Here is a 15,499-nt window from a genome sequence, read left to right as displayed (position 1 = left end):
TACCACAGTTGAGTTCATCAGAATTGTCTCCACAATCATTTTCCCCATCACAAATGAAGGCAGGCAGAGCACAGAGTCCAGTTCCACACTGAAATCTGCCTGGCTGACATTTAAATTCAGCTGGAAAAGAAAATACAAAAGTGTGACAGAATGGCAATGATACCCCTTGACTTCTTATAAGGAACTTTTCTGACATTCAAAATGCTTATAATATTATTATATTAACTATATCCAAGCATCAAATGTGAAAAATTCCATTGAGAAGGCTACTATATTCAGAGTCCAGCCAGGCCATGAGCAACTCTGAAGACTCCAGATTACCTTTCACAAATGAACTGTTAAGAGAAAAGGAATTAGCAACATATAAATATAAAAGCTCTATTTTAAAAAGAATATAAATGTGTTCTCACTTCAGTAAAGTGGCATTGAGAGGTTAAATTGAGAAACATAGTTCACTAAAGTTCAAAGATTTGTTATATTTTTAAATAAATAATTTCTTATTTGTCACTTTATTGCTAAGATGTATATATATATGTCCACAATATATAGTCTCAAACACAAATTAAATGATTCCTGTATCAGATTTGAATCAGATATTCTGTAATACTATTATTATGTATAAAGATAATGTCTTGTATATGGTAAATATTTTTACATATGATATATATATGTTATTATAATGAATACTTCTATGTTATAGAATAACTCCCAAACTTTAATGCACTCCTTTTGCAATATTTTATTTTATATAAAAATTAGTAATAATACTCAAATAACATTCAATAATCTCTGCTGCATTAGGTCTTGGGATTGACTCTATCATATCATTGATCTCATTATTTGCTCTGTTGGACAACAATATGGCCATTTTAAAGCTGAGGAAAATGCTCAAGGGTATTAACAATTTAGTGAAGCACTTACAACTTTCAAAGGCCAAACTTGGAATTCAGGTCCAAGACTTCTTATAATTATGTTGTGTTCAGTGAAACACTTATTTTTGAGTAATGCTCTCATATATATTATTAATCACTGAATATGATATTAATTTTTTTATTAGTTCAAATCAGTGAATCAAATATTAATATGTGGTATTTTGAGCTTTCTTTGGAAACTATATTATTCTTTCATAATTACATTATTGATGAAATTTAAACACTTCAAAAATAAATCTGTGTGCTTACTTCTATAAAGCAGAAAGCCTAAAATGTTATTCACCTCTAATCTATAAAGTTTGTTAATCATATTATATCCTTAAGCTGCATAGTATTTAATTTTCTCATACTCTGAGCTTGTACAGTTTTTTTGGGTTCCTGTTCCTTCATGTAAATTTCCCCTTAATTGTTCTTTCCTACGCAAAAATAGATGTATAAAAGTAAAAAAAGTGAATGCCAGATAAAGTACATCAGACCTTTATATCTTTCTTTAGATGGCTTTGCTGTATTTGTTTAACATAGAACATTTAGCTGCAAATTTATGATGCTGGTAAATTCTTGATGTATTACCCTTCTTTATATCTATCATAATACCCTGTAGGGTTAATGTATGTTACTTTGCAGCAGGCTTTAGAACTTTCTCAATTAAAGTTATGGGTATTTGTTCTTTAATTACTTTTTATTTTATTATTTTTAGGGAAATCCTTATTATATAACCCAGGTTCACTGCAAGTTCCCATTGTAGCCAGGACTTGCCTTGCACTTATAATCCTTTTTTACTTCAGCTTTCTTAAGAGGCTGTGCTACCTACATCTTTGGCTGTCAGCTGCAAGATAATGCAGCTGTTCAAAATCAAACACTCCACAGACTCCTGCATGCCATTTTTCACCTCACTATGACTCCTCAAATGTCATGTAAAGAGATTCTCAAAGTGTTGGCTTATCACTACAAGTAAACATTTATTTTCTAAATATCACAGAGATAGTAACATCAATAAAACATGAAAAACTACTGGTAGACAATATAAGGCAAAATATCCATGATGTTGAATTGGGAAAAAAAATTTGCTTGGATCTGACTCCAAAATTTAGTCAACAACAATAAAAATAAACATCAAACTAAATGTTTCTGTGTCACACTGAATCAAACAAGTGCTGAGACAATCTGTAAAATGGGAGAACATATCCATAAGCTCTATATTCTGATAACGGGTTAATATTCCAACTACAGAACTCAGTAAGTGGAAAAAAGTGCTCAGATTTTCTTTTCTTTTCTTTTTTTATTAAAAAAAAACTTTGCTTTTTATTGTCAGTCGTGAGACTTGAACTCAGGGCTTGTGTCCTATTGGGTACCAATATGTATCTGAAGAAATGTTCAGAAGTATTTATTTGGGAAATAAAAATATTAAAATATAATGAAATGTTTTGATTTCTATATGAATGGGTATTATAAAAATGACAAATGATGACAATTTGGAAATATGTAGAAAAAAGAGAAAGTTGTTCAGGGTTGATAGGAGTATAAGTTAGGATAGGTTATAAAACGCTGCATGGAGTTTTGTCAAAAAAAATAAGATAGTAACTCCATACTGAGTATATATATATATATATAAACTAAATAAGAACTTCTAGGGGATATCTGTACTCCACTATTTATTGCAGTATTATTCATAATAGTTGAAATGTGCAATCAATTTAAAAGTCCATCAATAGATAAATAGATAGATAAACAGATGGAGAAAACATAGTTTGCATTCACGATTCACTGCTATTTAACATGAATGACCAAATAATTCATTTCACTTATAACAACTTACAAGAAATCAGAATGTAATGCAAAACCAAATAAATTAGGTGTAGAAAGAAAATTGTTAAATGTTTTCATTTATATTTATATATTTAAAAATTTTAAGCTAAAAGAAACAGTAAAATGGCAATAACCAAAGGCTAGGCAGGTGGAAGCATTAGAGAAATTTTGGTCAAAGGACATAAACTATCAGTTACACAGGAGAAGTAAGCTCAAGAGTTCTATGTGCATCACTGACTAACAATTGTCATGATTTATTACATATTAAAAATTAAGAAAATTCACTTTACATATTAACCCAAGGGTGATAAACATAACTCAATGTTTATGTTAAATGGCTTCAATTTAACACAAGAATGCTATATGCCATAGATTATTAATAAATATAAAATTATATATGATATATCACATATATAATAACCATCATATATAATTATATATGTATATATATAATTACATATAGTTTAATATATATAATTTTCATATATGCATCACTTTTACTTTCTAATTAATGAATAAAATGCAGATACTGGTATTTGAACAGGATAGGACAATAAATAAGATAGGTAACAGATACCAGCAATATCTTTTCCCTCAAGCAATATTAAATGATTCACCACCGTATATTCTAAATGTAGGTAAGAGTGAAAACTTATTATATTAAAATTGTACTTAAATTTTTACAAAAGTATGATTTCAGTATGTAATTAAAATCAAGATTAAAACTAGAGTTCAGGGACTATAAACATTTTTTTAAGTATGATTTTCTACTGTGTTGCAGTTTATTCGAATGACTTTCCTCAGAAAACAGTGAATCTCATCAGAATAGTTTATCTTCCTAATGCAAGGCTTATTTTAACAGGCTTGTTTTAGTTCTACAAATTACAGATAAAATTTGAATTTATTTTTTTTGTGCAACATGGGAAAGTTTATTTGGTTTTCAAGAATCAAGTAACTTTCTGCTCATAAGTAAATCTGAGTAAGATCAGTGATATAATTTGTTCCATTGTCATCCTTTTCAATTTGGTATTTAGAAAAACCCAGAGATACCTATTCCACAAAGACTCCACCATATATGTTATTAGTGTGAAAACAAAAGCCATAATTAAAAAGTCAAAGAGAAGTGTATTTTGCCAAACATGCAAATTTTATCAGAAAAGCAATGGATTTTGGAACATTTCATTCTCATTGAATTGCTTACTACTTTTCAATCATATACAGACAGCATGTGAAATAATTTCCATTGTATGTGGTAAACCAGAGATGTAACACAGTCCATTTGAGTAACTATCTAGAAATCCAAAATTTTGTAATTAGATGTTAAGATATTATATAGCAGAAAGTAACTGTTTTTTACCAAGTCATTTCATTGCTTTCTTCAGTGAAAACCTAAGGATCTTGAACTCTATTGTGAAGGACAAATCATGGCAAACATCCAATGGGATGTTGAGAGAATCACCATGATTGACTACCAGAGTCTTCATCTTGACAGGACAGCATTGGAATAACCTATGGAGTGAACTAAAAAAGGCTATCAAGGAAAAGTCTGTCCATTGCCACCAAAGTTACCAATGATTGCTGAAACTATCACAGTCAACCATTCCCACCAATCAGAAGGCATAATTGGCAAGTCACTTTAAAACAATTGTAGGAACTTGTTAAATTACCTAAATTTAAGATGATCATTAGTATCTCATGAATCTAACTTCTCATGTATTTTCAGAATACAAATAGTAACAGAATAGTTGAAAGTTTATATACTTTGAAGATAAGAGTTTAATCACTGTGTGACATGCTAAAAACTTACCCATTTTCACTTATAATTTGGTCACATACTAAGTCGAAAACTATTAAAATTATTGCACTAATGAAGCAACATAGTTCTACACATCAAGTCATCAAATTTAAGAAAGAAAAAAAAATCAACACATGTTGTTAAAACGGTCAAATATCCTAAACATTGACAGTTGTCAGAAAATAACCAAGACAGAATGAAAGCTTTTTGTCTTATATTTTTCAAAGATTCACACACACAACATCTCTATTTCAGTCACTGAAGAAAAATATACCAAACTATCTAGTTTTTTCCAATGAGTGATGTCACTGCGGCGTTTGTAGGTACTTACGGCAGTCATCAGGTTCATCGGACCCATCTCCACAATCGTCCACCGTGTCACATTTCCACCAAAATGGTATGCATTTATCAGTTTTACAACGAAACTTAAAAAAAAATAATACATGTTGAAAGTCCCAAATAATTAATTTGAGTATTTAAAAGCACCCACCAACCTCCTATATAATTCTTCCTGCAATATGAACAACTGTCATCTCAGAGCGTCCCCTCCTCCATAAGGAACGAATACATATCTGGCGATTCCTCCAAGATAAACTCTCCACATTTCCTGTGTACACAGATATTCATTTACATCTGGTCCGAAGAGCTACTGGTATTCTACAGTAGCCTGGGTCTAGCTCCTAGGGAGATCCTATTTTTTTTTTTGGTCGGTCGTGGGGCTTGAACTCTGGGCTTGGGCGCTATCCCTCAGCTCTTCATCTCAAGGCGAGCGCTCTACCATTTGAGCTACAGCGCCACTTCCAGTTTTCTGGTGGTTTATTGGACATAGGAGTCTCACAGTCTCTCTTGCCCGGGCTGGCTTTGAACCGCAATCCTCAGATCTCAGCCTCCTGAGTAGTGAGCCACCAGCACCCGGCGAGATCCTATTTTTTTTTTTTTAAGACTAATATATTAACTATCTGACCCTTTACATAAAGGGTTAAAATAATCGGGAATATTAGGAAGTGATATCAAAGCAGAGCTATGTTTGTTAATCATAATTAATTGAACTGAATTACATTTCCTTAAGAACCTGTGTACTGCAATTACTATCTTCTTGGTCTAGTATTCAGCTGTGTAAGATGGGGACCTGAGCAGACTCTGACAAATCCTTAGCATTTCTGTCATACTCTGACTCCATCAAAGTTCCTGAACACTAAAACATTACCTCTAAACTGAAGAGCATCTATGCCATAGACATTTTTAAAATGTGTCTTTAAAAAATTAGGGATTTAATAGAGTTATTTTCAGTTTTGAGAATGATGAATAATATATACATTCTTTAAGAGCAAAAAAGGAAAATCAAGTATATATTTTTAAAAGGTACACACATGTTTCATAATTAATTTTTAAGACTATTATATACTTTTAATTTATGTATACAAACACAGAAGAAGATTGTCATAAAAATGGAGACTTGGAAGTGGAAGTATGGCTCAACTGGTAAAGCACTATTCTTGAGAAAAAAGTGGCAAGACTAATTATTCACTAAAATATATATTAAGTGTTTTATTAATTAAAGACTGCTAGTCATCATAAAGATAATTCTAGTACTTATAGAAATAGATTTTAGCATTTTAATTTAAAAATTAATCATCAAAGATAAGATTAGCAACAAAGGCACTTTATTGATATTGTTTTTTGTTTTTGTTTTTTTTGGGTCTGGTCGTGGGGCCTGAACTCTGGGTCTGGGCGCTGTCCCTCAGCTCTTCAGCTCAAGGCTAGTGCTGTACCACTTGAGCCACAGCGCCACTTCCGTCTTTTTCCTTTTTGTTTATGTGGTGCTGAGGAATCGAACCCAGGGCCTCATGCATGCAAGGCAAGCACTCTACCACTGAGCCATCTTCCCAGCCCTTCACAGACATATTTACTTATAGGCTATCTGACACACAGGTATTTAGAAGTTAAGAAAAGTTTAGGCAGTTATTACTCAATGTTATCTATATCTATCTATCTATGTTTGGTGTATTTTTCTTTTGTCAGTTGTGAGGCCTGAACTCTGGGTCTAGAGACTGTCTCTCAGCTCTTCAGCTCAAGGCTAGAGCTCTACAACCTGAGCCACAGTGCCACTTCCAGCTTTTTCTGCTTATGTGGTGCTGAGGAATCGAACTCAGGGCCTCACGCATGCAAGGTAAGCACTCTACCACTGAGCCACCTTCCCAGCCAAACATTTTTTTTTATAAGAAAATGTAACAACCCAAATTCTTTCACTGAAGATAAGGCACAAAGACAATGATCCTTCTAATTTCATTGGGAAACTGTAACCAAAAACATTACTCAATTTATTCACTAATGACATTAATTATAAATTAATTTCTCTTATCAACACTATGATATAACTAAAATAACTAAATATAATTAAACAAAATGACACTTTATATATAGAAAATATGCATCTGAAGTAGTTACCATTAAAAGATTTAATTGAAATTATTAAAATTAAGCTGGGTGCTGGTAGCTCACATGGGTAATCCTAACTACTCAGGAGGCTGAGATCTCAGGATCTTGGTTTGAAGACAGCCCAGGCAGGAATATCTGTGACACTTTTATCTCTAATAAATGACTTATAAAAAGCTATAATTGATGCTGTGGCTTAAGAAGTAGAGCATTAGTCTTTAGCACAAAGAAGATCAGAGACAACACCAGGCCCTGGGTTGAAGCCCGAGGACCAACAAAAAACAAAATAAAACAAAATAAAATAAATAAATGTTAGGCTGTTTCTACTGGTATCAAATTTGTTTATTGTTTATTTCAATAGAAATTCAATACAAAGCATGTATCTCAATATTGATCTAGAATTAATGGATAATAATATTAATTAATAAATATTGACAGTATAATTCCTACATGAGCATCTGGCAAGGAGATGAATTGATAGTAACGGAATACAAAAGAAAATGCATTAGCAATCTAAGTGTTAATTAAAAATCCTGTTACTAACTTTAAATGACAGAAAATTTAAAGGTTCTACTTTTGCTGAAACTCTGTGGAGAATATGGAACTTATTCAAGATAAAATTGTATTAAATATGGGAATGAATTTTTTCTCACTGGCAATATGGGAGGGAACAGAGGACTATGAATCTGAAGAGACATCTGACAATTTAGCTGGTTTTCTCATATTTGCTTAGCCTGTGGTCATGTATGTTGTGTTTTTCATAAATTACCAGAGGGGAAAAATTACCTTGATAGATAGTGAGTGTCAGGGAATATGAGGCTAAATTTGAAAGCAATTGCCCTGAACATTAAATATTTCCAGTCATTACAGTATATCAAAGCACATTAGTGAGAGGAATTCTGTTCTCCAGAGTATCTTCAAAGTATTCCCAATTATGCCTAGAAAACATCTAAAACATATATTTTTAATTCACTATGATTTTTAATAAATGTCATTTGTGGAATTATATATAGTATGATGATTTATCTCTCCCTTTCATTTTAATAAGAACATTAAAGGATTTTGAGTTGAGAAGTCAGAAAAAATATCTTAACTTCATATACTAATCGACATTTTATTCTCAGAAGATTTCTATTTCACTTCTGGTTTCACATTTTTTATACTTAAATTCAGTGATTTTATAATGATTTATTCTAAGTAAAAATGGTAAATTTTCTTCATGATAAATGTTATCAAAAGTAATAAATTCACAAAATAAATTGTAAACTAAACTAATTATCATTCACAAAAAGAACCTATTAAAAAACACTAAACGCATGCCGATTAATTTGAATATAGGATAAAATGTCATCTCCCATATGGTATAATGCAGTTGTAACATGAATAATATCCACTTAAAAATAAGTAATGTGTTTTCAAAACAGACTTTTTCCTTTTATTATGAGTTAAACTCAATGTTCTAAGAATTGAATTTTTATCCGTTTCTCAGATTATAATACCAGTAGAGGTATGAATGGATTTTTATATTACTTTCATTTTATGAGTATATCATTAATAGTGACCTTATATTTAGAAACAGCAAAAATTGCTTTAAAATTGAAACAGGCCTTTTCTTTAAAAAAATATGTGTCTTTAAAATACTAGATTCTCAACTGACAAGATTCTGAACTGAAAGATTATATATTATACATTTAAATGTTTAACATACTAAAAATTTTATTTCTATAAATTAAATTTTCCTCCAAAAAGTGTAGCAAAGCTCTTTTCCTCTCATAGAACCAGAAAATAATCTGATGTCAAATGTTTAGTTAAGCCAAAAGATTTACACCACCAATGATGTGTGTTAACTTTTCTTATTATTTTTTAAAATCAAATAAAATAATGGCATTTTATTTCTCAAGTAGTTTACCTATAAACAAAGATATCTGGTCCAAAATCTGGCTTAATCTTACTTGCTTAATCTAGCTATTTAAAAAAAAGTCTGAAAAATACAATTGGAGGTCTTTGAAAAATGGAATACGTCTTTATCAATGATTTCAAATTAGAAAATTATTACATGAACAATACTTTCTAGTTAAGTGATGTTTTTATTTAATTGGTCAGATCTTGGAACATTGGAAACAAATGCATATAGATTTTATTATGCAAAAAACTAAATGTCTTTTTGTGGTTGTTGTTGTTTTGTTTTTTTTTTCGGTTATGGGGCTTGAACTCTGGGCCTAGGTGCTGTCCCTGTGCTCTTCAGCTCAAGGTAAGTGCAATACCATTCGAGCCACAGTGCCATTTCGGGGTTTTTCCTAGTGGTTTATTGGAAATAAGAGTCTCATGGACTTTTCTACGCAGGCTGGCTTTGAACCAAGATCCGCAAATCTCAGTCTCCAAAGTAGCTAGGATTACAGGCATGAGCCGCCTGGACCCAGCTTGTATATGTCTTATCTGCAATACAAATAATCCTTTGGTTTTATTGTCTTCTCAGTTGGCTCATTCTTGGTTGAGGCTGGATTCATCACCACTAATTCTACATTGGACTCCATGTTTGGTCTTAACAGACTGAGTAACAAGCACTCTCGAGCAAGGCACCCAAGGCACTGAAGGTTATTTCAGAATAAACTAGGCCAATCTCCAGAAATAATTAAATAATAATTAAATCATTTAAGAGATTTTTTGAAGATGCATTTTTTAAAACAAATACGGAAACATTAGAACAACAGCAACAACAACAAAAGCCTTTTGATGGAAGGCCACGCTTATTGATTGCACACATAATTTTGTGAGTATACTCCTGTTGCCCTTCAGAGGTAAGGTTTATAACAACTATTGCCATTTAAGTATCAACAGTGGCCTGAAAATAGTATTGCTATTGTTTGAAGATGCCCTTCAACTCATGTTGAAATTGAATTGTCATTGAATGAAGATAATACTAACAAAAGATTAGATCAGTTAAAAGGGCTGCATCTTTATGTATGGATTACTAGATTTATTAAGAAAATGGCATAATGCCAGGCTCCAGCGGCTCATGCCTGTAATCCTAGCTACTCAGGAGGCTGAGATTTGAGGATGGTGCTTCAAAGCCAGCCTGGGCATGAAAGTCTGACTCTTATCTCCAATAAAAGCCACCAGAAAACTGGAAGTGGTGCTGTGGCTCAAGTGGTAGAGCACTAGCCTTGAGCTGAAGAGCTGAGGGACAGCACCCAGACCCAGAGTTCAAGCCCCATGACCAAAAAAAAAAGTATAAGAAATACATTTAATTTTAGAACTAAATTAGCCTGTCAGTATTTTTCTGTTATACTGTTATACAGCATCAGAAAACAGACTAAGACAAATATCTCATTTTAAATATAAGAAAATTGAGACAACAAGAAATTAGGTAACAAACTCAGGTGATTCAACCAATTTGCAACAGAATAAGGGTGAGGTTAACAAGGAGTCTGGCCTCAGTAAGCTTTTAAACATTTCAAATGTTGACTTTCTGGAAAAGGTATTTATTTTATATTACCTGTCACAGGTGATAATTATAGTTTTAGCGTGAGAGAAAGACTGATCTAATAACCATTTCTCTATTTTGAGAACCTCTCTATTTTTATAAGAGAAATTCAATCTTTTGCCATAATATCATTTCTAGTAATAGGAAAATTCTACATATAGAACTTAAAGAATAAATGCAGTCATTAAAAACCATCATGGGCTGGGAACATGTCTTAGTGGTAGAGTGCTTGCCTAACATGCATGAATCCCTGGATTTGATTTCTGAGAATCACATAAACAGAAGAAACAAACAAACAAACAAACAGAATTCGTGCTGTGGTTCAAGTGGTAAGAGGGCTAGCCTTGAGCAAAACAAGCTCAGTGAGAGTGCCCAGGCCCTGAGTGTAAGCCCCAGGACAGGCCGAAAAATATAATAATCATGATTTAATTTACCAATGTTATCTAAAGTCAAAATGAGGGCTGGGAAGCTGGCTCAGTGGTAGAGTGCTTGCTTTGCATACATGAGGCCCTGGGTTTGATTCCTCAGCACCACATAAGCAGAAAAAGCCAGAAGTGGCACTGTGGCTCAAGTGTAGAGCACTAGCCTTGAGCTGAAGAGCTGAGGGAAAGCATTCAGGCCCAGAATTCAGCCCCCACAACTGATAAAAAAAAGATAAAGTAAAAAATGTTAATGACTACAATATAAAAAAGTACACTTTTAATATCATATGACAGTCATCCAGAATTTGAAAATAATGAAATTGAGACCTATCTAACTACCATGAAGTAAGAAGTTTTTCTGGGATGTCTGTACTATGTGTGTTTGTGTGCCAATACTGGGGCTTGAACTCTTGAATATCAAGAACCCCAAGTTCTTGATATTCTTGTTTGTTTCCTTTTTGTTGTTTTTGCTGTTTTGTTTCTCTGGCATTCTAGCACTTGAATTACAGCTCCCTTTCTGACATAATACTGATGAATTGGAAATGAGTCTTATGGACTCTTCTGCCTTGGGCTGGCTTCAAACTCTGATTCTCAGATCTCAGCATTCTGGGCATCCTTTATTTGCAACCACTATTATATGTCTGGGACAATGTACATATGGCCAGATAAGATGATGTAAGCAAAATGAACCCCAAGATAAGGACACAAGTGGTTTTTTTTTCTTTCTTACTATTGTTCCTAACATATTTATAATGTGCCATGTGATTTTTTTGTTTCTTTGTATGTTCCTCCCCCATGGTATTTGATGTTGGTGCCCTGCATCTTGTATATACACTTCTCTAATTTGGGGAGGGGAAGGCAAAAAAACCCAAAATGTTTAAATAGGGATACAGTTTGACCCATTGTTAATAATGAGATGTACAAGACACTATGTTGAAAATGAACTTTACAATTTAGGTTGGGGGTGGGGGTGTATTTGTTGGAGGTGGGAGGGAAAAGATAGTATGGGAGGCAACAGTGCTTGACAGGAAATGTACTCATTACTTTGCTCATGTAATTGTAATCCCTCTGTACAGTATTTTTACAATAATAAAAAAAACTTTTAAAACGCCACATGAAAACTAAAGAAGACATAAATAAAAATTAAATAAAATATTATGAATGGAGAAAAGGAAAATTATTTTATCATATTTTTAATTTAAAAAATCTAGAGATTTAATCTCTATGCGCTTCAGCTTTTTCTTTCTGTTTCTAGGGAGCAAGAAAGAAAGAATATAGATGGGATGCAGAACCAGCTTTCCAGGAAGATTGCTTTGATTTCAATCAATCCCATATCTCTCTCCACACTGCCTCAGTTACTTTGGCTTCTTGGTGGCAAATCTGATGCTGCTACTTGGCTCACTTAAGAGAAGTGTTGTTTTTTTGTCTGTTGTTGTTTTTGTTCCTTTCTGCCCATATTGTTATTCTTTTTTATTTTTTTTGTTTTGCCTATTTATTTTATTTAATCATAAAGTATTTGTGCAAAGGAATTGCCATTCAACAAAATAGTACACAAATACAATAAATCTTGATCAATGTCAACCCTTTCATTTTTTTTCCTGTAATCTACTTATACCCTAAGGCCTAAAGTTCTCTTCTAAAAATAATCATTACATCATTTTCCCTATGCTGTGTTTGAAAATCATTCATAACACCTGTAAAAATTAATGCTTCACACTTTGTAAAAACATGCAGGCTTTGTAGTAGAATTTGAAATTTGGTATTGATATTCCTCCAGCACTGTTCTTTCTGCTAAGGATCATTTTTGATATTTTGGGGTCTTTTATTGTTCCATATGAATTTACATATGATCATATAAGATGATGCTAAGGGAAATGAGCCTTAAGATAGGGAAACAAGGGGATTTTTCTTCCTTGCTATTGTTTTTAACATGTTTATAATATACTATGTGATTTGTTGTTGTTATTGTTTCTTTGGTATGTTCCTCCCCCATGGTATAGCCCCTGTTTTCACTGTGTTTGATTCCGGTGCCCTCCATCTTGTATATGTATTTTTCTAATTTGGGGAGGGGAAGGGAAAAATTCTTAAATAGGGATACAGGTTGACCCACTGTAAAAATGAGATGTACAAGACACTATGTTGAAAACAAACAGGTGCCCAGGGGACGAGGGGGCTAGGGAGGAGTTGGGGAGGTGGGGTGGTAAGTGATGGTAGGGAAAAAACAAAAGAGGGAGTAACAATGTTCGATAGGAAATGGACTCGTTACCTTGCTCATGTAAGTGTAACCCCTCTTTACAGTATCTTTACAATAAAAATATATATATTTAAAAAAAAGCATGCAGGACATGACTTACAGCCTTCCACTTACCTGACTGGCTGTGCAGTTGGACAGACAGGTCCTGTTATCTGCTGCAAGGTAGAAGTTGGTGGGACATGCACAGGTATGGGTTTTTCCTGGGGCTAAAAGGCATAAGTGACTGCAACCACCATTATTGATCATGCACAGGTGTTTGGAAACTAGAGATAAGAAAAGAGACAACAACATGGTCGGACAATAATGACTATTAACATAATTTAGGATTGGAGATAGGTTTCTTTATTTGTATCTTTATATGTTATTGTAATCAGACACTTCTCAAGACTATAAATATAACTTTTATTTCTTAAATATGCTACTCAATGAATGACATTAATTTTACAATTAAATCTTTTAAAGATTCTTTATACAAACTGAGCACATTAGTAGAAAACTGCTTATCAGAAGGATAAACAGAGAACAGAAATATGTTGGATGAAGATATACATATACTTAGAAATATGTGTAAAATAAAATAAGGAAAGAGAGATTATAGCTAAAGATTAAGAACTTTTATTGCTAAAGCAGACATGTATTTTCAATAAGGATTTTAACCTTTACTATGCAATGCATGGTAGAGGCCTACCACAAGACATATCCTTATAGAAATTTTATATGCTTGCCAATTTTAGAAATCTAGGTCTACATTTAATCCTTTACTTCCAGAATTTTAGAAATTTCAGAAATTAATGGATGTATTTTTCATTTCTCTGACTACATATGCATATATTGCAATTCAGCTTTATATGATATGAAGAAAATAATTCTGTTATTATAGAGCTTCTAATTATAACTCTTAACAACAGTCCTTGATATTAACAAATTCATTGTACAGAATAATGCTATGTAATAAAATCTGAACCATCTTCTCTAAAACAAAATTACATGTAACCTTGATAGAATCAAAGGTAGAATGCTACTGAAAGATGGTGATGAATGTATGGAAATCATGGAAAAAATAATTACCATCCGGTTGTCTATAAGAATGATACACCTGGATATCTGTGATGGCATGCCATGAGTTAATCAGTAAGAGTCTGTCTGCTCCCGAGGTTTTATGGGCACGGCTGAGTGACTTGGTTTTCCCATCAGTCCAGTAGATGTAGTCTTCAAACAATGTTAGTGCAATCACCCCTGGAATATCTTGATTAGGGACTGTAATAGAAGATGGTAAGATTAATGCTCACTCTTGGAAGACTGCCAGTTAAAATATTCAATACTACATGGGCTGACACTTACAACTGCTACAGAGCTTCATGTGAATAATTGCTGTGACAACCTGTCAGGCCAGCAAAGTTCTTTATTACCAGTTAAGGCAATGCAAGATTGGGTGCAGGAGTTCACATTGCTCAGATATAGCTTGGTTAAACCTCTGGGAAGAAAATGAATGTTATCCTGTGCAGCATCACAGGAAGTCTGCTTCACCAGAAACAAGGAACACCCAACATTTTGAAACTCACCATCAGGAGACATATGCATATGCATATAATATCCCCCAGTTGTTCTTAACCCAAACACTCAGCCAAAAAAATCATTGACCAATTTTCTTGCACACTAAAAATGATTAAATGTCAATGGTAAACTATGTCTTTTATCTGAAAAGAGTTTTATGAAACTACTATGAACCATTTTCTTCATAGAGATAATATGTGCATTGTTACTTGTAAGATGAGTTATTTAGAAAGAAAGTGACTGATAAATTATTATGAAGATTTAATAGTTATGAAATTGTTTAGTTGTGAACTAAAATTGTTTTTGTAATTATGGCTTCATTATAGAAATGGATTTAAACATATTACAATGGGTTGAGCATCACCAGTATAGATTTTTTTATTCAAGTGAATCTCATTGGGTGAATAAAATATAATAAGTTTAGAAGTTGGGAATTTAAAAATCCTAAATAGTTTTTTGTGATTCTCAATTCTGAAGATTATCAAATGATCAAATTCAGCAAAACAGAAAAAATAATTTGTATAAACATTCTAATGTCTTCCTGTATTAAAATTCAGATTTACTGGGTAAAATTTAAAGAAAAAAAGCTTTAAAGACCAAAGGTAATAAAGTTCCAATACTACGTTCTTTTTCACTGAGTAGATTTTAATGACTGAGAATCAATATTTGGCATATTCTTAATTATTTGCCACTGAATATAGTTATGAAAATTTAAAATACAGTCATTCCTTTTTAGGGAAATTTACAGCCTTAATCAAAAAGTGCTGAGCATATATATATATATATATATATATATATATATATATATATATATAT

At 32.5% G+C, this 15,499-nt stretch overlaps 1 protein-coding gene across 1 annotated transcript in view; it reads right to left on the bottom strand.

Annotated features, from left to right (window-relative positions):
* Lrp1b (low density lipoprotein receptor-related protein 1B) overlaps positions 1 to 15,499 on the bottom strand; it is a 1,500,426-nt gene that overhangs the window by 198,897 nt on the left and 1,286,030 nt on the right. The window contains exons 60-63 of the mRNA XM_013030060.1: positions 14,198 to 14,386; positions 13,244 to 13,392; positions 4,865 to 4,958; positions 4 to 120 (exon numbers count right to left, since the gene is read on the bottom strand). Coding sequence (XP_012885514.1) covers positions 4 to 120; positions 4,865 to 4,958; positions 13,244 to 13,392; positions 14,198 to 14,386 — 549 coding nt within the window. The remainder of the gene's footprint in view (positions 1 to 3; positions 121 to 4,864; positions 4,959 to 13,243; positions 13,393 to 14,197; positions 14,387 to 15,499) is intronic.

This window comes from Dipodomys ordii, unplaced genomic scaffold (genome assembly GCF_000151885.1).
Source record: "Dipodomys ordii isolate 6190 unplaced genomic scaffold, Dord_2.0 Scaffold126, whole genome shotgun sequence".
Classification (NCBI taxonomy): Eukaryota; Metazoa; Chordata; class Mammalia; order Rodentia; family Heteromyidae; genus Dipodomys; species Dipodomys ordii.
The sequence above is the reverse complement of the archived record's forward strand: the minus strand, read 5'-3'. Positions and strand labels throughout refer to the sequence as shown.